This window comes from Anabrus simplex, chromosome 12 (assembly GCF_040414725.1).
Source record: "Anabrus simplex isolate iqAnaSimp1 chromosome 12, ASM4041472v1, whole genome shotgun sequence".
Taxonomy (NCBI): Eukaryota; Metazoa; Arthropoda; class Insecta; order Orthoptera; family Tettigoniidae; genus Anabrus; species Anabrus simplex.
The window spans coordinates 10,746,128-10,770,024 of NC_090276.1; the positions used below are offsets into that span (position 1 = coordinate 10,746,128).

At 38.7% G+C, this 23,897-nt stretch overlaps 1 protein-coding gene across 1 annotated transcript in view; it reads left to right on the plus strand.

The window, feature by feature from the left end:
• The window catches only part of LOC136884047 (E3 ubiquitin-protein ligase Hakai), a 45,576-nt gene extending 23,549 nt beyond the window's left edge, over positions 1–22,027 (plus strand). The window contains exons 4-5 of the mRNA XM_067156072.2: positions 11,837–12,025; positions 20,433–22,027. Of these exons, the coding sequence (XP_067012173.1) occupies positions 11,837–12,025; positions 20,433–20,867 (624 nt within the window). The 3' untranslated portion in view covers positions 20,868–22,027. The remainder of the gene's footprint in view (positions 1–11,836; positions 12,026–20,432) is intronic.
• The last annotated feature ends 1,870 nt before the right edge of the window (positions 22,028–23,897 follow it).

A 23,897-nucleotide genomic window follows, 5' to 3' on the forward strand; every position in this document is an offset into this window, starting at 1 on the left:
TGAAGGAAGTAGATGAATAGTGTTACTTGGGTAGTAAATTAACTAACGACGGCAGACGTAAGAAGGACATAGAATTCAGACTATCACAAGCAAGGAACGCTTTTCTTAAGAAAAGAAATTTGCTCACTTTGAACATTGATGTAGGAATTAGAAAGACGGTTTTTGAAGACTTCCGTGTGGAGCTTGGCATTGTATGGAAGTGAAACATGGGCAATAACTGGCTCAGAAAGAAAGAGATTAGAAGCTTTTGAAATGTGATGTTACAGAAGAATGCTGAAGGTAAGATGGGTAGATCGAATCACAAATGAAGTGATACTGATTTGAATTGGTGAGAGGAGATCGATTTGGCAAAATTTGATCAAAAATTAGATGTATGGCTTTTCAGGCGTTTGCTCTATTAACCAGCATTTCGTCTTAGGCCTGACACTAGACTCGTCAGAGTGGGATGTGTCAGACCCTACCCGGGATATCTTAAGACACCCACGACTTGTTCAGTTGGTTTTTGAGGGAAGTGTAGGCACACGAAGAGGATGCCAGTTAACAGAACTGCAAGGAAGGAATTTGACAGAAAAGTAGAAGGAAGATGACCCGTGCGAAGGCCACGAAGGAAATGGGTAGACTTAGTTAAGAACAATGTTTTGTGTAGATTATTTTAGTATAGAGTAATTTTATTGAAAACATAAATAATTCTTATTTATAAGCAAAAAACTGAGAGGGAAAATTATTTGTTCATGTTTTTTGGCTATAGCTCAAATTCCAGGAAAATGTTTTGTTGGGAACTCTCAGATTCATAATCAGTATCCCAAGAAACATAAAGGATCAAAAAATCATAACTACCCCACAGTTTGTTTCAAACAAGGTACCTAATGACTGGAGTAATAGTGTTTTCATTGTTTTGTTTGTTTTATGGATTAGAGATCAAGGTATCTACTGGTATTGGAAATACTAGAACAGTTGTGGAATGTTTTAATTGTATAGTGTAAAATTAGATTAAATATCTATAAAATATTATTACTTTATTTCAGGTGATAATTTTAAGTGATTGGTCTCTTTGTTTTCTTTTTAGTAGCTCTTGTTTAGCCTGAAGCTATTCCTCATCTGTGTCTTTGGTCTGTACAGTTTCAGGTCGTGTGTGCTATGTCTCTTTCGTTCCCGATCTTGAGCGGCTTTTCTTTTCTTTGTTCTTGTGTATGGATTGTTCATTTGGAACAGTGACTGGTGTGCAGAAACTACTCTATACAGTATATATTTATTTGGACAGCATATACTGTATGAAAACAACAGTATAGTGATGATAGTTTGAGAGGTTTTTTTTTTTTTTTCTGTTATAGTGGAAGCCATTTCTCAGTCTCGACTCGGTTCATTTAGAACTGTTAGTTTCTCGGGTCTGTCAGAACTAACTTCTGAAAAAGAAACAATTAATTTTGGGTATAATCTGTTGTTGTATATTTTCTTTTTCAGGAATTTTCTGCATTTTATTTATTCATAAATTAGTTTCGGTAGACTGAGGAACTTAACAGTTATAAAACAAGCATGAGAGTCTACCGATGATGGTGGTGGTGATTATTGTTTTGAGAGGAAGTACGACTGGGCAACCATCCTGTATAGAGTCTGCAGAAATCACCCTCACAGCAGCAGGAAACCTCTTGCTCAGTGGATTGATTGATTGATCTGTCTGTCTGTCTGTCTGTCTGTCTGTCTGTCTGTCTGTCTGTCTGTCTGTCTGTCTGTCTGTCTGTCTGTCTGTCTGTCTGTCTGTCTGTCTGTCTGTCTGTCTGTCTGTCTGTCTGTCTGTGACCGGGCAAGTTAGCCATGTTGTTGGGGCGCGTAGCTGTGAGCTTGCATCCTGGAGATTTCTTTCTTTCTGAAGGTGTGTATCTGAATAAATAAAATTTAGGAATTTCCTGAAAAGGAAAACATATGACAATAGATTATACCCGAATTTGTTTCTTTTTCATAAATTAGATCTGACAGACTGGAGAAACAGGGTTCGAACCCCACTGTTGGCAGCCCTGAAGATGGTTTTCTGTGGTTTTCCATTTTCACACCAGGCCAATGCTGGGGCTGTACCTTAATTGAGACCACAGCCACTTCCTTCCCACTCCTAGCCCTTTCCTATCCCATCGTCATCATAAGACCTATCTGTGTTGGTGCAACGTAAAGCAAATTTTAATTTTTTTTTTTTTTTTTTAATTTACGTCGCACCAACACAGATAGGTCTTATGATGACGATGGGATAGGAAAGGGCTAGGAGTGGGAAGGAAGTGGCTGTGGTCTCAATTAAGGTACAGCCCCAGCATTTGCCTGGTGTGAAAATGGGAAACCACGGAAAACAATCTTCAGGGCTGCCGACAGTGGGATTCGAACCCACTATCTCCCGGATGCAAGCTCACAGCTGCGCGCTCCTAACCGCACGGCCAACTCGCCCGGTAAAAATAAAATTTAAAAAATCTGTCTGTGTCTTTCTAATTAATTTTTTTTATTGATTGATTTCTTTCTTTCTAAAACATACTGAAATTCAGTAATTTGGAAAAGCGTATCATCTAGTTCCTACAGTTGACATTTACTTGAAGAAAGTAAATTATCTGACGATATGTGGAATGGACTATGTTCTTACATTTAAGTCATGTTAGCAACACCTTCTTTTAAACAGTTGTGTACTAGGAATGTCTCAAATTTCTACCAGCAGGGAATTCCACAGGCAAATAGAAGTAGGTATGAATGAATCACTATAACTAGCCATGCGATGAACTGGGGAACTTCGCAGGGAGTTGGTTAGTGACCTCTTTTGGTGATTATTTCTGGTAGTGAAGGTCACCTATCAAGTAACCCGGTACAGTATTTCACTCCTAATTGCCTTATGAATAACTTGAATAACAGACATGGAGTGCAGACTCTATCTCTCTAGATATAGCCTAGACAGCTGATTGTGGCATATTGAGGTATGGACATAATGTCTTGGTTTACTTGAGGTAAAGCAGATACATGCATTGTATTCATGCTGTAATTTGATGCTGACTATGCTGTTTAAACTGTTGTATAGAACATCTCTATAGTTGAAAATGGGTAGAATTACACTTTATATGAGTAAAAATTAAATGGCTTATGGCTTTTAGTACCGAGAGTGTCTGCCAGGTAATTTCTTCGTTTTAAGTGGAAGAAAATTTCTTAACTTCTTAAGTGACTGTAATGTGAAGAAAGTTCACTCGAGTTATTTATGGCGAGGTGGATGTCGTTTGGGTCTCTATGTACAGTATAACTGTATGTTGTTAGGATACAAATGGTATTTACAGTCTTTGAGATTTTCTGGTAATTATGGAGAAGAGGAGTGGTGCCAAGACATTGCCCTGAGGTACACCTACTTTTGTTTTGTATCCAGTTTGAGGTATTGGTACCTACTGATACACATCGTTGGCATCCTCTGAGGCATGATAGCAACCAAACAAAAGCTTTAAATTTTGCCAGTAATATGTTTCTATCTGTGCAGTCAAATGCTGTATGAGAATTATCATTCATTCTTTATCCATTTCTAATTGAATGTCCCTGGTAACTTTGCAATGGTGCTGTGGTTAGGTCAGAATCCTGATTGATATTTGTTTGGATAATCAGAGAATTGTTTCTGTACAAGTCTTTCAAGTAATTTACGTAGACAGGGTAGGATACAAATTTGTCGAAAGTCTTCTGGGTTGCTTGAGTTCTGTCGTTTTTCTAAAGGTTATATTATGGCACACTTCCATTCTGAAGGGAAAATTCCAGTCTTGAGTATGGAAGTGTTAATGATGTGTGTGATTGTGGGGAGAAGAAATTCCAAAAAAAATTTTATCTGCGGAATGTTTATTCCATCACATCCACTTTTGTCCGATTTTATTTCAGATATCATGGTCCTAACTTCATATGGTGTATCATGAGAAAATTGAAATGGATTGGTGGAATGCCTCTGTTTAGAAATTATTCTTTTAGTTGACTTTTTTTTTTGGTTCATTCGTCTGTGTACTGATGATCAAGTGTTAAAACGCCTACAGTGGTCATCCAGTGGTATGCCTATTTTTACATTACTTCCTTTGTTTCCCACCAAACCAATACTGTGGAGAGATTTCCACTTGTTGGTTGAGTTGTTACTTTTTAGGATTTCATGCGTAAGTTGTATTTTTTCGTTTCTGATCAATTGTTGTATTATGTAGCTTTTGGTATTTTCAACATTTTCAGCCATCAGTTGTTAATTGTAGTGTTTGTATGCTGCATCTCTGTCAATAATTTTTTTTGTCTGATTTCTTGTGTCACTCAAGGCGTTTGTTTTCATTTTATTCTAGCTATCCAAACTAATCATTGTTCTCATTGTTAACTAATAATTTATACATGATATATTGCTTCTTCTTCTTCTTTTATGACCACATAGGATCACTTTAGTCAGTCCGTCGTTCAGGTCTCTTTGAAGGGATTGTTTGGGCTTTGCGGTCCTCCCAGTACTTCTTCAGACGCTCCGATCTTCGTGCCCTTTCCTCAGTTGAAAATACGCGTGTTGTTGGTTTGTTTTGTGTAAGGGTAAAATGGAGGTTTGTATTCTTGAGTTTTGTATTCAGTTTTATCTTATTTTTGGTGTCTTTTGTTTTAAGGCCTATTTCCTTCAGATCCTCTCTTACTTCTCTGATCCATTTACATCCTGTTGTGGTATTTTTGAGACAAGATTGTGTTGTACTAGTTGTTTCAGAAGTCTCGAATCCTGCATCCTCATGATATGTCCAAAGAATCCCAGTCTCCTCTTACGCATAGTATCCGTAATGGGTTCTAGCTCTTTGTACACGACTTTGTTAGGTATTAACCGCCACTGTCCATCTTTCTGGTATTTTTTGTTGATGCAGGTTCTTCCAATCCTCCTTTCGATTTTCTGAAGTCTGTCAGTCTTTGATTGTTTATTCAGGTAAAAAAGTGTTTCTGCTGCATATGTAGCTTCCGATTTTATAACTGTGTTGTAGTGTTTTATTTTTGATTTATTGATAGACATTTCTTTTTGTAGATTTCCCATGTTAATTTTTGTGCTTTAGCTAATCTATTTGTTCTTATTTGGATTGAGATTTTTTCATTTAGGTTATGTGTTATTACTTCACCAAGATATTTAAATTGAGTTACTATTTTGAGTTTATTACCATTTATGGTAACTTCTTTTAGTTGTGTTGGTTTTTGGGGCATAATTTCTGTTTTTTCAAATTATATTTTGAGGCCAATTTTGTTTGCAATGTTGTGAAGTTTTGATATCTGGGTTTTTGCTTCTTTTATGTCCACTGCTAGTAATGCTAAATCGTCAACAAAACCCGGGCAATTTGTTTTGATTTTTCGGCCAATCTTTAATTTTGGGGGGACATTTCCTAAACCATTCCCTCATTACCATTTCTAAAGCACAGTTAAATAATAGTGGTGAGAGCCCATCTCCCTGCCATGGTCCAGTTTTAATTTCAAATGACTCTGATGTTTCACCCCTAAACTTCACTTTTGATTTGGTGTTGCTGAGAGTCAATTTTATCATGTTAATTAATTTGGTACCGAGCTCGATAGCTGCAGTCGCTTAAGTGCGGCCAGTATCCAGTATTCGGGAGATAGTAGGTTCGAACTCCACTGTCGGCAGCCCTGAAAATGGTTTTCCGTGGTTTCCCATTTTCACACCAGGCAAATGCTGGAGCTGTACCTTAATTAAGGCCACGGCCACTTCCTTCCCACTCCTAGCCCTTTCCTATCCCTTCGTCGCCATAAGACCTATCTGTGTCGGTGCGACGTAAAGCAAAAAAATAAAAATAAAAAATAATAATTTGGGGGTGTAGTCCGAGGTGTCTTAAAATTTTAAAAAGAGATTCTCTATGGATGCAATCATAAGCTTTCTTGAAATCTACAAATGTTATCACCATATCTCTGTTTCTTCTCCTGTTATAGTCCATTATCAACTTAAGACTCATGATCTGATCAGGACAGCTCCTCCGGGGTCTGAAACCTCCTTGATATTCTCCTAGTTCTTTCTCAAGTTGTAAACTTATCCTGTTAAGGATGATTATTGAAAATATTTTGTATGTTATGTCTAGGAGCGAGATTCCTCTGTAGTTATTAGGGTCGGTTTTGTCTCCTTTTTTGTGCAGTGGATGAATGAGGGCTGTTGTCCAGTGTTCTGGTAGTTCTTCTTTAATCCAGATAGAGATAAGTTGTTGATGGAGGGCAACTTTTGCTGATGTTCCTGCATATTTCTGGATTTCCGCAAAGGTCTGATCTTCTCCTGGCGCTTTGTAGTTTTTAAATTTATTCAGAGCTTGGTAGACTTCCTTTATTGTGGGGGGATTGATGTTCTCTGGTGGTGTTTTTATCGGGGTGCTGGTGTCCAAATGAAGGAGTTCTGTAGGTTCCTCACAATTTAGAAGCTTGTTGAAATATGTAGCCAGAATTTCTGCATTGTCTTTATTGTTATGGGCCAGCTTACCATCTTCATCCTTCATCAGTAGGGTCGGGGGTTCATACTTTTGGAGCTGCTTTCTGAAGGTTTTGTAGTAGTCCCTTGATTGAGTTTTATTGAATTGTTCTTCAATTAACTTCAGTGTGTCCTTATGATGTTGTCTTTTTATTCTTTTTAAGACTTGGGTAGTTTCTTTTCTCTGTTTTACTAGATTTTGATAGGATATTTCTGTTTTTTGGGACTGATGTAATAGCCATGCCTGATGTCTTTTCTCCACTGTTTCATCACATTCACTGTTCCACTATTGGTGTTTTTTACGTGGTTTAATTGGAGCCAGGTCTTCTGCAATTTGTTTAAGGTTGCGTACTAAGTCTTCAAGTTTATCTGTGATTTTTATTTTTTCAGTTGCTTTCTGGTAATTTTTGTTGTTGATTAGCTGGGTAGGATCTATTTTTCTTTTAGTTTTAAGGGCTTGCTTTTGTTGTCTCATCTGGGGAGTGAGTTTAATTTTAATTTTAACTACGTAGTGATCTGAACCTGTGTCTATTCCTCGGAGGACTTTGACGTTATAGATCTCTTTGTGGTGATATTTGTCCCTGCAGATGTGATCCAGTTGCCATTATCCTTTAGTGTAGTCAGGGTGTTTCCATGTTTTGAGTTTTTGAGGTTTCATCTTAAAACATGTAGATTTTGAGATTAAATTATGGTTTCTACACAGGTCAACTAGTCTCTCTCCATTTTTATTTGTTTTTTTGTGTGCTGGCCATTTTCCGATGATGTCACGGTATTTTCTTTCTCTGCCTAGTTGAGCGTTGAAGTTGCCTATTAATAATTTTACACCGGGCGAGTTGGCCGTGCGCGTAGAGGCGCGCGGCTGTGAGCTTGCATCCGGAAGATAGTAGGTCCGAATCCCACTATCGGCAGCCCTGAAGATGGTTTTCCGTGGTTTCCCATTTTCACTCCAGGCAAATGCTGGGGCTGTACCTTAATTAAGGCCACGGCCGCTTCCTTCCAACTCCTAGGCCTTTTCTATCCCATCGTCGCCATAAGACCTATCTGTGTCGGTGCGACGTAAAGCCCCTAGCAAAAAAAAAATAATAATAATAATAATAATTTTACATGGTGTTTGGGAATGTTATCTATGGTCTGGTCCAATAGGTCCCAAAATTCTCCTGTTTCCTCCTGGTCTTTTGAGGAGTTGTTTTTATCATTAGTGGGAGCATGGGCATTTATTATAGTGTATATTTTATTAGATGCCTTTAAAATGAGCGTTGAGAGTCGCGGAGACTGTGATTTGAATTCTTGAACTGAAATTATTATTTTAAGGCTGGCCAAAAAATCCTGTTCCAAATTGTGGGACATTCTTCATCACTCTCTTCTCGGGTATACCTTTATAAAGTCTGTACCCTTGAGATTCCAAGGCATCCTGGTCAGTGTTTCTAATTTCCTGTAATCCCATGATAAGAATTTTGTGTTGGTCCATTGTGTCGGTGATCACTTTTAGTTTACCGGTTTGCATGAGTGAGTTTATATTGTGTGTAGAGAAGTATGTTATCTGCTTTGGTTTGATTCTTGATTTTGTCTCATTCGTGTATGTGGTACTGGGGTATTTCCGTGCCTCCGACTTCACGGTATCTTTCAGGTGGCAGCCCACCGTATCCGAATGTTGCATTCTCTGAACTCTTGGTTCAGCCGGTGGAGTATTCCTTAAAAGACCTTCCATGGTTGACCGTCAAGGTGTCACCTGTGTGGGACTAGGTCCCGAATTGCAACTCTGGATGTGATCCAGTGAGGTGATAATGAGGCCGCTCCTCTGGAGTACAGACGCCTTGTGCAGCCGCCCCTAACCTGGAGAACAGACGCTGCATAATGGATTCCAGTGGCATTTCCTCCACTGTGGGGACCATCACCCCACCCAAAGGGGCTCATTCATCTGAAGCCGTTGGCCCCCTTAGGAAGTCGATGTATTGCTTCTGATACGAATAAATAAATAAATAAATAAGCTAGATATGAACTCGTCCTGGTTTATGTTTTTAATGTCTTTGTATGTGATCAGTTTGTATTTTGAACACTCGAGGGAGTAGGTTGCATAGAGGTCATGGTGTGATAATCTAGGGGTGGGTAACTGTCTGTAGATCTGTATTCTGTCTGCATTGTTGGTTATGATCAGTTCTAACGGGGTGTGGGAAGTGGCTGTGTGGTGAGTGGGATTTAAGGGTAGGGAAGTCGTCGTCGGCTGCAACTCTTACATGAGTACACGTGTTCTTCAGCAGTTTACATTTTCACACTCACAATGCCCAACCTTGGCATGTAACATACGTCCACACAAATCACATGGAATGGCTGAGGGAAGGGCGAGGCTGAGTTTGACGGAGCTTCCGTGCTTGTCGTTCAGCCTCTTTGTGTCTACGTCGTTCCTCTTCAAACACTGATGTAGAAACAGTGTTGATAGAGGAGCTGACAAGAAAGTCTGGTATTACTCGTGCAGCGGACGTGCCCTGTCCATCTGAAATTATGGCCTATGATGGTTGCCTCAATGCCTATAGCATGCACTTTCTCTAGAACAGCAAAGCCTCCCATTTGATGTTCGAGATGGTTCTAAGTTTCTTGCAGATGCAAGTGCTCTTAGCTTTTTGATATCCTGATGGTAGAGAGTCCAAGTTTCACAACCGTAAAGCAATGTTGATGTGCCAATAGCACGGTAAACCATGATCTTGGTTTTCACTGCAAGGTCCTTATTCGTGAAGGCATGATGGGATAAACGTCCAGATGCTGAATTGGCAGCACCAATTCTCCTGTCCACATTTTGTGAGCAGTTAGCATTTGTTGAGAGGATACTTCCTAGATATAGTATCCACAGTCAAGATATTGAAAGCTGGGAGGTTTGACCCAGGTGCAGGCTGTGCAAGTAAACATACTGTACTTTAAAATCGTTTATTCTCCAGAGTATCATGATTTGCCAGATCAGTATTATAATCTCTTGCTCCCTGGATAATATGTTCTGAAGTGGTTCTTCCAGCTCTTCAATATGCCCAGTCTTCAGCACACTATACACTACACTAACCACACATTTCACAATATGAGCTTGCATTTCAATAAACAGGAATTCGGGGCCATTGTTGAGTTCATTGATCATTGTTCACTCTGTACCTCGCCCTCCCTTCCCTATTCTGTCTTTCCTGATCAGTGTGTAACCTTCTATATGGACAAATGTTGGGATGGATTCTTTAAGTCAGGACTTGGATACCATTATTGCATGTATGTGAGTTCTAGTGAATATTTATGAGAAATCAGTGAAATGAGGAAGTATGGTTTGTGTGGTGACATGGCTAACTAACAGGAAACCCGTAGATTCAAGGTCTGCCATGCAATTAATGGTACTAGTTACGGGAGTGGGGCGTGCGGGAAGGTTTGGGTCTTGTTAAACTCTGTCCGGAGAGTGCTGGCTGAAATTCAAGGCATTTGTTTCCCTATACCTTTGCATTGCCAAATTAACGTTTACTAAACTAGCTTAAACAGTGAAAAGATGAAATTTAGAATGGATTAACCTATCTTTATCTTATAAATAAAGTTGTAGGAGATCCACTGTCTGTAATGTCACTTATTTCTCCAGATTTTGATATATCTGTTTTAGCTCAACTCAAGATCGTACCAGTAGTTTTTAGCTTTCGTGTCTGTTTGTTCCACCATCACAGGCTGAATAGATCCTGACCAAACTTCATATTTAGAGTCTACTCATCAGGAGCATGTTTTAATATGCATACTATTTAAAAATCACCTAACAGATTGGGGGTTTATAGGGAGACCAGAAGAGGGTTTTTTTTTTTTTTTTTTTTTTTTTTCTCTTACACTATTGAATATATCTCAACCAAACTTCATATTTAGAGACTACTCATCCAGGAGCAGGTTTTGATATGCATATCGTTTAAAAATCACTGAATAGACTGAGGATTTGTAGGAATAAAAGAACAGTTTTTCAAAAAAATTCTTACACTTTTGATTATATCTCGCTCTTGTGTTTTACAGATTATATGTAAAATCTGTGCACTATATGTGAAACGTCCCTTCATTTTAAATCATTTTGCTTACTCTTCAAATGATGGAGAGAAATACTCCTTTCTACGGGTCTACAGGTTTCATGCTCTGCAGCCAGTGACAGACACCCTCACAGACCTGCAGTTATTTGAAGGATTCATAACAGGAGAAAATCATAGAACGCATAATATTTCGCTCGGCTTGAAAATTAACCCCACCTAATGTAACTGAACACCGAGGAAACATGAGGTAGAACTTCTCCTTATGGTGTCTGTCTGTCTGTCTGTCTGTCTGTCTGTCTGTCTGTCTGTCTGTCTATTCCTAAAAGTGGAAAACTGCTGGACTTATTTCAACCAAACTATTTACTTGGAATCTACTCACTCACGATTGTGTTATCAGGTGCATATGATATCATGGTAATCACATGGAGTTGGTATTTATGGGAAAATTATTCTCAAATATTTTCGTTAACATTAGGTCTATTACAAGGCTGTATATAACAAAAGTTTAAGAATATGTTATTTCCATTCCTTTATGCCATGTACATATTTATTGTATGATGGATAATAACACAGATGATTATGAAAAATTGGATTTTTAGTCCAAGCCCCATGGGACATGTCGGTAATGTCACTTCAAAGTGGGTAACGGGAAAACCTAAAGAGCAACTTTACTCTTTTCAATAGGGCAGATATTAAGGGAGGTATCAGAGATATGATATGCAACCTTAGAACCACAGAGAATTTTGCACAACCTCAGACCAGGAACTGTACCGTACAATAAATTAGGAAATTGTCCTCATTCTCTCTCGACTTTGTTCAGCTTCATCATATTTCACATTACTGCCACACGTGGTTTTAGGAAAATATAATTTTAACATGTCGCATTAAACTTGTGAATAGGACCATGTTACTTCACATAAATTCCTGAAGGAAACACATAATCCACTGCAAATTCCCGTGCGAAGAACTGGTAAAAATGCTAGTTACTAATAAAAATGCTATTCTATACCTAGGTTATATTGTCTTCCATTCTCATAGTTAGTTAGTTAGTTAGTTAGTTAGGTTTTTTTTTCCTCACAAATCTCAGGCTAGTGAGTGGTTAGTGAGTTTTTTAAGTTGTCTTGTAATATAAAACTTGCACGCGCGCACACACACAAATGTTGCCATGACCTTGTGTATTTATATTGGTGTATAATTACTGTATATTAAAAATGTAAATTGCTGCAGTGTTTTATGTGCTTTGTCTAAAACAACCTGTCTCCATAAGGAAGTTTGTGTAATTTAAGTTAATCTTTTAAATTACAGGGTTATGTGTCCTACTGAGCAAGTGTTCCACCTTAAAGGAGATTATGAATTTTTGTCCTCTCAGATTCCCTGTAAACATGTGTTCTGCCTGTCGTGTGCCAAAGAAGAAGACAAGGTGTGTCCCAGGTGTAAGGAGAAGGTGCTCCGCATCGAGCAGACGGGACTCGGTACTGTCTTCATGTGCACTCACGGAGGGACTCGTTATGGTAATACAGGCTGCAGGAGGACTTACCTCTCTCAGCGCGATCTGCAGGTGAGAAACACTTTTTTCTTTATGACCTGTTAGTCCCATTTTATTTCATCCATATGATTTTTTTTTAGGAGGATTTGTGTTCTAACTGCAATAAAGGAAATTAGTGACAGTGGTACGGGAAGTTCCGTAAAGGAGATCTGAATATATGTAGGAGTATGTATGTATGTTTGTTGGGTATTCAGCCCGAAGGCTGGTTTGATCCTCCACAGCTCCGCCAACAGCTGTCGTAAAGAGCCTAGGCGTCACTGAAGAGGCGTACTAGGGAAATGAGGAGTGACGTAGTTTTGATTATCTCAGGGTACTGAAATGTTATTTTTTTCTAATGGTAGATTTTGGGTTCATTCCATTGATTTTCTGACACACCAATACAGCATTAACAAGCTGTTCTGCTGCTGTAAGGAACTGGTCCTTGCCCATTGTAGAGCTCTGTTGTTTGCATACTGTGCAGGAGTTGCTGTTAAAAATGTTGATATGTTGCAAGACTGTTCTGGCCAATATTAACACAACCATTTGTTGCTGCTTCTTTCACGTACACAAGAACCTCGTTTATCTAGACTAGGTGGAACCGGAAGTGATCTGGATTATCGAAAATTTGGATAATCCAGAAGCAAACTAATAAATGAATATAAGCTACTAATCTATACAAACCTTTATTTTGAGACTAACAAGAATTTAAATTTAAAAAACGCTTTTTGGCACAAAACTCACTTCTCTTTGCTGAAATAGTGTGGAAGTTTCTTCTGTTTCAAATTTGTGTGGCATTTGAGAGCTGCACAATTGTGTAGACGTTTCACCAACATCACCGGCTGTAGTTGTTTCCTTCTGGCATTCTGCACATGAGGCATTACTTCGTTCTCTAAAACGTCACTTTCATTTTCCAATTCACCATCACTGTCCTCCTTTTGTATCACAGTGGCAATAATTTCGTCATCAGTTGTCGTGTGATGATATAGATGTTGGTTCCCACAGGGAATGCCGTAACTTACATCACTGTCATTCTGCAACCAGGCATTTACGTCACTGTCGTCTACATCCGAACAACCAGGGATGTTTGCAAATATTTCAAGGAATTCGGGCGTGTCTGCAACTTCAGAAACTTCAACAGGAGAATCCCAAACAACAGGCCATTACTTCTTAATTGATAGTTCAATAAGTGATCCGAAGGAGAGGCAACCATAAAAATAACATGTTTGATATTTACCTATTTCAGTACAGAAATCACACCGACTTCTTCTTCTGCTTCTTCTAATTTATCCAGTAGCTGTCTTCTGTATTCATGTTTGCTGTTCTCCAGTATTACCTTAATCCATCAGTTCTAAAAGAGCTGTTACATTAGGAGGGAACAGATCTAAACTGACTGACCTTGGTAATAGTAGCTTGAAACATTGGGACCGGGGATCTCTATGCTACCTGCAGTGCAAACATAACAACTATATAGTTTCATATGTACAGTGTTACTCAAAGGGTGCACATATTTTTGTGTGAAAAAGCATACAAAAATCGTCGGCCGCTACTCGTTTCTGAGAAAACAATTTTCTTCAGCAATTCTTCTTAAAGTCTGTTGGTTCTGTAGAAATGTTGCTGATGACTGATCAAGCCAATCTTCGCACAAACATGCGGTCACACAGGTCGCATCTAAAGCGGGGTGGAGGACGTGGTTGGATCTGACAGTTTTCACTTTTCATGGGTTTCAGTTTGTTGTCAGTGACGCGCCTGCTCAAACAGTGAGACACCTGCAGTAGCTTTGGGTCAAAGAACACGGTTTTGTGCAGTTGTTGCCCAGGTGTTAGCATTTATTTTGGTGCTATTCATAGTCTTCTTAAGCTGGTCTTTAGAACGTTTCAAAGGAGCACCTTAAGGCCTTTTGCCATGACCAGTCTCACCGTAGAGAAGTTGTTTAGGCAGTCCGCTATCATTCATATGCGGGATGTGACCAACCCATCTAAGCTGATGAGTGATGATGAAGGCTTCTATGCTGTTCATATGCACCTTGTCATGAACTGCCACATTGCTTATATAGTCATCCCATTTGATGTTCATAATGGGTCTAATTTTCTGCTGATGGAAGCGTTCCAGTTTTTTTAATGTCATGACCGTAAAGTGTCCAGGTTTCACATCCATATCTACAGCTCGATACACCATTAGCTTGGTATATATTTTGGGATCCTTATTCAAGAAAACTGTGAGAGAGGTGGTCGCAAGCTGCGTGGGCAGAGTGTATTCTATTTTCCACATCCTTTTCTGAGTTGCAGCGTGTAGTTAGAACACTACCAAGGTAGGTGAATTGGTCTACTTGTTAAAGAGGAGTTTCTGCTATAGTGATATTTAGTTCAGGGGCGGTACCACCTGGTGCCAGCTGTGCAAGTACTTTAGTCTTATGGGTGTTGGCGGTCAGACCAAATTGTTCATAAGCTTCCGTAAAACAGTTGATGGATATTTGAATCTCCTCAGGTGTATGGGCAGGTGTACATACCAGTAGAAATCCATTAATAGAATTACCATTCAGTTCAAACTATGAAAATTGTGCTGTGCGATTACATATTTACATGCTACTGCAATTAAAATAAACTCTTATATCATTTACCGCTGTGCCAACATAACGTTATAATTCAATTGACCAATCTATATTCACATTGTGAAACGTTTGCTCTGTAAGGCGATGTCCCTTCATATCCCTATATCTATTCCATAAAGTATGAGATTCAGTTAACCTAGCATTATCTCTCATGATATACTACCAATCGACCATTAATCACCTGGACTGTACCTCTATATTCGTATGAGCATGACCTAACCTCGCTGCTTGCTGTATTATTTACCATACAATAACCGTAACTAACACATAAATCCGTAGCAACATCTTCCAACCATTGCTTACACAAGGAACAATTCATATTTCCCAATACTATTATTACTTCATAATTCTCATATATCTCTTCTTCCAGACTCATCTGCATATATAAATTCTCATCTCATTTATTCTAAGCAACTTACGGTTTACGGTTTACTAGTCCATTGATGACATATTCTTCTTATTAACGGCGAATTCCCAATATTTAATCTATTTCTTCTTATAATACAGTCATAACGGCCATGTCTGCCGATCTGGTCTTACTCCGTAATTCACAGACTCCCTTCTTAACCTCGCCTAGTTCAACGCTAAGTGATCTTTCCGAGTAGATTGGTACATAAACATCGATATTCACATTCCGTATGTGTTCACAATAACCTAAAATCATCTTACGAGCACGGTATAACTATTACTCAAATTGGCACATGCTTGCGGTTAATTCCTTAAAATCTAGCCCTGATATTCATTTACTGGCACATATAATTTATTTGTAGGCAATTCTGCACTTCTACTATTATATTTCAACAACTACAAATAACTTTGAACTGGTAATTTGGAAGCTTATTACTTATCTCGTCTCGAATGGTCAGCTGCTGGCTCCCGTTCGCTTCTTATGACATCTCTGAGCAATCAGCCTTGGTCCTCGTTTACGTCACAGCTGGGCATCAGTCTTGGCAGTCCGGCTTGAGCTAAAGCCAGACTGCCAGGTAGTCTTCCTCCACCAGTTTAAGCGTGCTTCATCATGACTCTGGTGTCCATGCAGTAAGAAGATGACATTAATCGAGCAGAATAACTATCAAGATCTTCCATTTTAAGCTTTCTAGGGCGTATGAATATCTATTGGTATTTCTTAATACTCAAAGATAGTCGTCTAAATATCTATATATTTCCTAATAGGCTTGTTCTTGTCAAATATATCGCCTACTGAATGTTGATCAGAGCTTCTGAATAATATCTCTGCAGTTTTTTTAATGGTATCTGCCCACTTATTATGATGCGACTGGCCCTTTTCCAATCTTTTACTGGTCTGTAGCTTTTCTTTACTTCAATATTTTTAAACGAAGTGAATACGTTTTCCTCTCGTCTTGAATTATTTTCGCAGATGTAAATAACTAAATCCTTCGTTCGAACGTATATTATCTCACAGATTCCTCTCACGCGTTGATAATATTCTTCTTAGCTCGCAGTGAAAATTGCTATCTTTTTTAATGCGGTCTTCTCTTACAAAGTAGTTAAGAATAGAATGAATTCAATTATTTTTTTAAGGACCATAGTTTTTCTATGTAAGAAACTCTTTTCTTTCTCGCCGGACTTTTTAAGTCTCCGCCTTCTAATTACGATCAACATGCCACATGGATACACTTCACATCTATTTACGCCTCCTGAAGCTGCTCCGCGCCATTTTATCCACTGTATCTCCATGTTAATGACCATCTCAACTGTAACATAATGGTACAGTACGTAGGGTCATCATGCAATACTGAAGAGAAATCACTGTCACTCTCATCACTTTGTTCCAAATAATGAGCCATTCATCCAAGATCAAGTGCTGTCCTAAACCTCTTTCTTTTCCGTGCCACCGGTGTGTCAGATGTAAAGACTCCATGCCAAAAAAAAAAAAAAAGACCACTCCAATAAATAAAAATCTGAAAACCTATATTCGCTCTCCTGAGAGCAATGTAGAAAGGAATACGTTACACAAGATGTCAGAAGGGATGTCGTATTAAACAACAATCTGCCATCTGAAGGCAGCAACATTGTAAGCTTCATTCACCGTAACCATGCAAGTGATTCCTGCGTAAAAATATAGGTTAGACAACAGTCCAAACACAGGGTGACGCGAAGCTATATGAATGGAAGATGCAGAAAAATTCCTTCGGGTCACTGGTGGGCCGATTAAACTAGCTGTATGCCTCGATCCTTTACTTCAATACGAACACTATATTGCCAATAGTTATCGCAAATTTGTAACTAGGACATGGTTACTTCGCAGTTTTGGGAAGTGTGCACCGACGGATAAGAGTAACATGGTTCAGGACGTAAGGTGACACAAACTGCGAGGATCGTATTAAAGTATTGTAAAGGTGGAATTTATCCTGAAAAAATCTTTTCACAGTTGTTCAAAGTTGACAATAAACGTCAATAATGAAATCAATTTCTTGTAACGAATGAATTATTCAATAGAAAAGTAAACAAAAAAGAAAAATTAAAGAGCGAATTGGCTGTACAGTTAAGGTCGTGCAGCTGTGACCTTGTATTCGGTAGATGGCGGGTTCGAATTCCACTGTCGGCAGCCCTGAAGATGGTTTTCTGTGTTTCCCATTTTCACACCAATGCCACAGCTACTTCCTTGGCAATACTAGTCCTTTCCCATCTTTGTGTCACCAAAAACCTTCAGAGGCCCGGTTTCATCAACACATGTTAAATATATACTAACAAGTAGTTAGTTAATACGGAGTTAGAAATTTAACATCTTGTTAGGTTTCTTGCGTTTCATCAAACTTTTCTTGTGAAATGTTAACTAATCGACTGTTAACTCTCTCAATATTGCGAACTGGTGCGAATCAAGGAGGCAGTGGTACGAACATGCTGTTTTACAGCGCGCTCCGATGCGCTTTTGTTTGAGCACAGCTGTAAAATATGGCGCGTGAAGTGAAACGGAATCGTAGTTTTCATTTTTCCTCCTTCGAAAAAGAGTTGTTAATTGAATTAGCTAGTAAATATATGTTATTGAGTGCAAGCGCACAGATGGCTTGACGATAAAAGAAAAGGACGAGGCGCGGGAAAAGTCCACGAGAGTTTCAATGGGGTAAACAGATACTTTTTTTAGCGGGTATCCGCTGTCACCTAACAAAATCACTTCGTTAATTGTCCCACTTCAAACTGTGCTCCGATATGGGAGTTATTAAATATTGTATTGTCGTGTGCAGAACCAGACCACCTAGCAAGTATATCCCTGATTTGGAGGCTAGGCTCACTAATCACATTAACATTAATAGAGAAATATCCCTTTCGATTACGATATATTTCGGCCCAATTGCCTCCAGGTGATTGGATTCTTACATGTGTGCAATCTATTGCACGTAGAACAAACACCAGAAAAACGGCTTATTTCATAGAAGTCGCGGATAATTTGCTGACGCTCTTCTACTGAAGGGAATGTTATATACCTCCTTCTCATGGATGCTATTGCTGCAGACACTCGACAAACAACTCTATTAACAGTGGCTTTAGAAATGCCAGCATTGTCTCCGGCCATTATGTGAAAATAACCAGTAGCAAAAACTCGTAATATTATCAGTACCTGCAACATTGGAGAAAGAGGTAAATTTCTCTTCGTAGGATATTCTAACCTCACTTGAATTTCGTCAACAACCTTAGCAACGACTGTTTTCGATAACCTGTATCTATGAAGACATTTCGGATCCGTCAAATTTTCAGAGTCATTACGTCGCTGAACTCTTCTTCGATCAGGATTGTTTTGTAAAAGTTCTAAATAGAGCAATTCCGCCTCGAAAGCGAGATTCACAGCAGCCATTTTGGAACAGGTTGCTAAATGCTAATGTTAGCCATTTAACATTGGAAATAGCTGATGTTAACTTTAATACGCAGTTTAACATTTGTTAATGTTAACATTTGTTGATGAAACGCAAATTTTCTTAAATCGTATGTTAAAGTACTAAGTAAGTACTAACATGTGTTGATGAAACCGGGCCTCAGTGTGTTAGTGTGACATTAAACCATTCCCAGAAAGAAAAGAAAAGAAGTTTAACAAAAAGACAGAACTTTGGAAAAAGTGTAAACTTTTTACTTACGACAGGCATTGTCTCAAAATTGGTATAAAGGATGTGAATTCATGTGGCACAAGTCCATAAAAGTGTAATTTTCAAGTCAAGTACAATTACAGCTGTGTTATTTTACATTTAAATTTGAATTTTACTCATCGTTTTCAAGTGATCAGGTTCTTTGCTTATTAGGGTACTTCACCCAGCGTGATTAAAATTATTTATAGCTTAGATTGTAGAGCCTTCTCCCCGACCTCAAATACTGATTTTTATTAAATTCTGTTCAGCTGTTTCCTCGTGATGCATCTACATAGGTACAAACATGACAGGATTTTTAAAAATGCAATTCTTTTTTATTCTGGACACGACCAACATACAAATACCAATTCTTTTACATTCTGACAAAACTCTTATTTCAATTATATATTTTCTATTTATTTCAACTTTCCCGAACTAGAGATTGCCCCTGAGTACGAAGTATACAGAAAAGAAGATAAATATTAAAAGTTATTCTGAGGAGTTTATTACATAATAGTTGTTTAGCACATTTGACAGCTGTTGTTTAATTAAAAAGTTTGGAACATATGGCTCTTCAGGATTTGGTTTGAATATTTCAAGTGAGTCACTGCAAATTCTCTTATTAATGCCTGATCAAGGTTAAATGATTTGCAGAACTTGACAAAAGTGTGGAATAGTTCCTTTAGCGTCAACCATTAATGTAATCATCCAACTGGTATTCTTCTTGATAAAATGGGTTGTTTGGTTCATATGTTATTTTCTTTTCCTCATGTACCTCATTGAGTTGTGTTTTGGATGTGATCGTCGGATATATTACAAAGCTCTTTTGTTGGTCATTGGAGGTTGTCATGTTACTTCAACAGGTGCTGCCTGTAACATAGCCTCTTATCTCCTAAATAGTGAAGCACATTTGACAGCTGAGAGAGGTGACACATGTTCCTACCAATCGGCTTGTCAGAAAGAGTGACGTTGAAGAACGTTATCCCCGCTGCCAGGTATTTTATGAGACTGCTCCTAACCTTGACAACCAGTGTGTTCTTGTAGTGCCGACTTCACCGTGGCCCTCATCCACAGAGTGCGCCGATCTCTCTGACCTAAGACAGAGCCTCGGCCTGCAGGAAACATTCGAACGCATATTGGCCGATGAAGCGACTACTGCTGATCTTATTATCCACTTTGTGTGCGACAGTGGATTAATCGAGGGTATGTAAATTGCAAGTGTTCAGTTACTCAGGGAACTCACATTCCCTTTTGATTCATCAGTGATATTTCGGCTTAATTCAATACTTTTTTGTCTTATTTTATACTTTGTTTTAAAATTCCTTTGTTGAATAAATTATTTTATTTTAAATTTCTTTTCCACTTAATTTGTTCAGAGGGGATGATTTACCTAGTTGTACTTCCTCTTAAAACAAAAATCACCACCACTACTATCACTGGGATCCACCATGCAGCATCTGTTGTCAAGGTTAGGAGCAGTCTCATAAAATACCTGGCAGCGGGGATAACGTTCTTCAACGTCACTCTTTCTGACAAGCCGATTGGTAGGAACATGTGTCACCTCTCATGCATATGGCAGAAATTAAATATTTAGTAACGTTTATTAGGGATTAATGTTATTTGAATTTATCTTAACCTGTTTTTTCTCGTGAGTTTATTCCATTCTGAATGTAGTGATCCGGTTGTCTGTATTTTTAAAAGCTGAATGTTATGTATTTGCTATAAATATAAATTTGTATCTTGTATGTTCCAGGCACATATCAGTCATCGGCACATTCCAGGGAGCACCATTGTTCAAGCTGCACCGGATCCATCTCGCTTCCCTCCTATGACTCCAAGTGCTAGCGTTGCCAAGCTTCCGGACCAGAAGCCTGTGGTGCCACCCAGTCCACGAGCAAAGCCGTCGCTGGGAGATCCACGCCTGCAACAGATGCAGCAGCCAGCAGAGTCCCCACCGCCTCCTCCGCCCCCACCCTATGCTCCTCCCCCCATGTTAGTCCCGGGCTATCCGGCCCCCACCGCCCCGCCCAACATGCGAACTAACCTGATCACCGTGCCTATCCAGGACAACCCCCCTGTGTACCAACCTTACCCTCAGCAGTACCAACCATACTACTTCCAAGACTTCAACGTCCCCCCTCCAACACAGTGGCAGCATCCTCCTCCTCCTTTCTACCGACCATCGTGATTTGTCTTCCATCCCTAGTAGACTAGTGCTGTAGGAAGTACACCTGTGTGTTGAATGAGAGATATCATTCTGTTAATGTGTGTTCATTCTCAGTGGAACTGTAGGTATCCACAGCTATGATAATCAGACCCTTTGAGAAGAACTTTTTACGTTCTCCCCTCAGTCCTAAACTGTTTCTAAATCCCAGACTGGCAGTTGTATTAAACAGCACTTGGACTCAACCTCACCCATTTAGAAAACAACTGAAAATCAGTACTTTCTCAGCAGCCAAGATCACACAGCCAAATGCAAATACAGTAAACATTTGTTTAAACATATTCCAGGTGAACAAAGGAAATAAAGTGTATGTGTGAAAAATGCTTAAATGAAAGTCTGTAAATGTGAAGTTGAGTTATATTGCAAAACATGTATGGCAGTATGAAATAATACAAAAACAAAAGATGCACACCCAGATAGAAAAAAAGTACAAAGATAGGGGAAAGGGTCACTTCATGAAATACAATGGTAAGTTATCTTGACTTTTTTTTCCCGGCCATGAGCCCGGTCTGAACAGTGTTCGCAAACAGGTACAATTAGGCAATTTCCTCAGAAAAGTTATGGCGCATCACAAAATGTTTGATAGTCCATAGAGCATTGACAGCATCACCAGAAGAAAAGCAAATAGGATAAATTGATGTATTATTTTAAATTTGTTTGAAGACATGAGGTTATTATAACAACTTCGAGAATAAATCAAATCTTTTAATGCATGGTACTGTGCAAAGTCCTAGGAAAAAGATTCCATATATACATTAATAAAAACACAAAAAGAGGAAATAAATCTGAGAAATCTTACCTGTAATATGTTGATCTTCATTTTGTGCTGCTTTCTAAAGTTTACACAGCTGATCGTGTGTTGCACTAGCATCGAGTGATAATGCAGCTTGGAGTTGCATATCGAGTAGTTGCAGCTTTTTCATGCAAGTCACTGTGTTGTCTCTACTACTTGTATTTTAATGTGAATTTCCATGAACTGTATTATTCTTTCACAATTTTGGAGATAGCACTTACCGGGTGAGTTGGCCGTGCAGTTAGAGGCGCGCAGCTGTGATTTTGCATCCGGGAGATAGTGGGTTTGAATCCCACTGTCGGCAACCCTAAGGTGGTTTTCCATGGTTTCCCATTATCACACCGGGCAATTGCTGGGGCTGTACCTTAATTAAGGGCACGGTCGCTTCCTTCCCACTCCTAGGCCTTTCCTATCCCATCATCGCCATAAGACCTATCTGTTTTGGTGCAACATAAAGCAAGTTCTAAAAAAAATGGGGGAAAAAGAGATAGCACTTGCTTTTAAATGATAGTAAAGACCCACCTTATTATAACAGAGAAATAAAAAGACTTAGAAGGAGGTGCAGACTGGAAAGAAATAGAGTTAGAAATGGCTGTGGAAGTAAGGAGAAATTGAAGGAACTTATTAAGAAACTGAATCTAGCAAAGAAGTCAGCTAAGGATAACATGATGGTAAGCATTATTGGCAGTCATACAAATTTTAGTGAAAAATGGAATAGTATGTATAGGTACTTTAAGGCAGAAACAGGTTCCAAGAAGGACATTCCAGGGGATGGGAGGGTTTTCCCTTCCACCGATGATTTTATCTCAAAGATTCCCCCCCCACTAAAATTGCCCAGGGGGGATTTTTTCATTATAAAATGAGAGAAATGTAACACATATATTGCTGAAATCAATGTCTTTTACTGTGCATATTTTCATAAAATCATCAACAATAGTACACATAAGTTAGAAATAATATTATGACTGCCACACCTTGAGCAATAAACCAACACAGCGGTGGCAACTCCACACATGCAGCCTATTTTTCATGTTTCACTCTGGCAAGTCCAACTGAAACCCGGGAATAATTTTCCATTGAACATCATTCTTGTTATAACAACAGAATTCAAACAAAAACCTTTTAAATTTACATTTTTAAGGGGAGGGGTTAATTTACTTAGAAGGGAATTATATACCCCTATATAGTGTTTGAAATACATTAGTAGTTAAGCCCTACGATCCTTCTACCCCCACCGCTTTTTTTTTCAATTTCGCACCCTGGGCAGAAGTATTCAGTCTGCAGCATATAAAGATTGTTGGTTACAAGGATAATGTCCAGATAGAGGAGGAGACTAAGTCCAAAGAAGTATTAAAATTTACATATGATAACCATGACATTTACAATAAGGTACAAAAGTTGAAAACTAGAAAAGCAGCTGGAATTGATAAGATTTCTGGGGATATTCTAAAGACAATGGGTTGGGATATAGTACCATATCTGAAGTACTTTTTTTGTTTATTGTTTTCATGAAGGAGCTATACCAAATGAATCGAGAGTTACTATAGTAGCCTCTGTGTATAAAGGAAAGGGGATAGGCATAAAGCTGAAAATTACAAGCCAGTAAGTTTGACATGCATTGCATGTAAGCTTTGAGAAGGCATTCTTTCTGATTATATTAGACATGTTTGCGAAATTTTCAAGGTATCACGCCATTCGCTGCAATAACTGGTTCGATAGAAGGCGGTTCAGGTTTACGAAAGGTTATTCCACTGAAGCTCAACTTGTAGGATTCCAGCTAGATAATAGCAGATATCTTGGATTCAGGAGGTCAAATGAACTTTATCGTGATTGGCCTGTCTAAAGCATTTGGTAGGGTAGATCATGGGAGACTACTGGCAAAAATTAGTGCAGTTGGACTTGACAAAAAAGTGACTGAATGGGTTGCTATATTTCTAGAAAATAGATCTCAGAGAATTAAAGTAGGCGAAGTTTTATCTGACCTTGTAATAATTAAGGGGGGAATTTCTCAAGGCCGTATTATTGGACCTTTATGTTTTCTTATATATATATAAATGATATGAGTAAAGAAGTGGAATCAGAGATAAGGCTCTTTGCAGATGATGTTATTCTTTATAGATTAGTAAATAAGTTACAAGATTGTGAGCAACTGCAAAATGACCTTGATAATGTTGTGAGATGGACAGCAGGCAATGGTATGA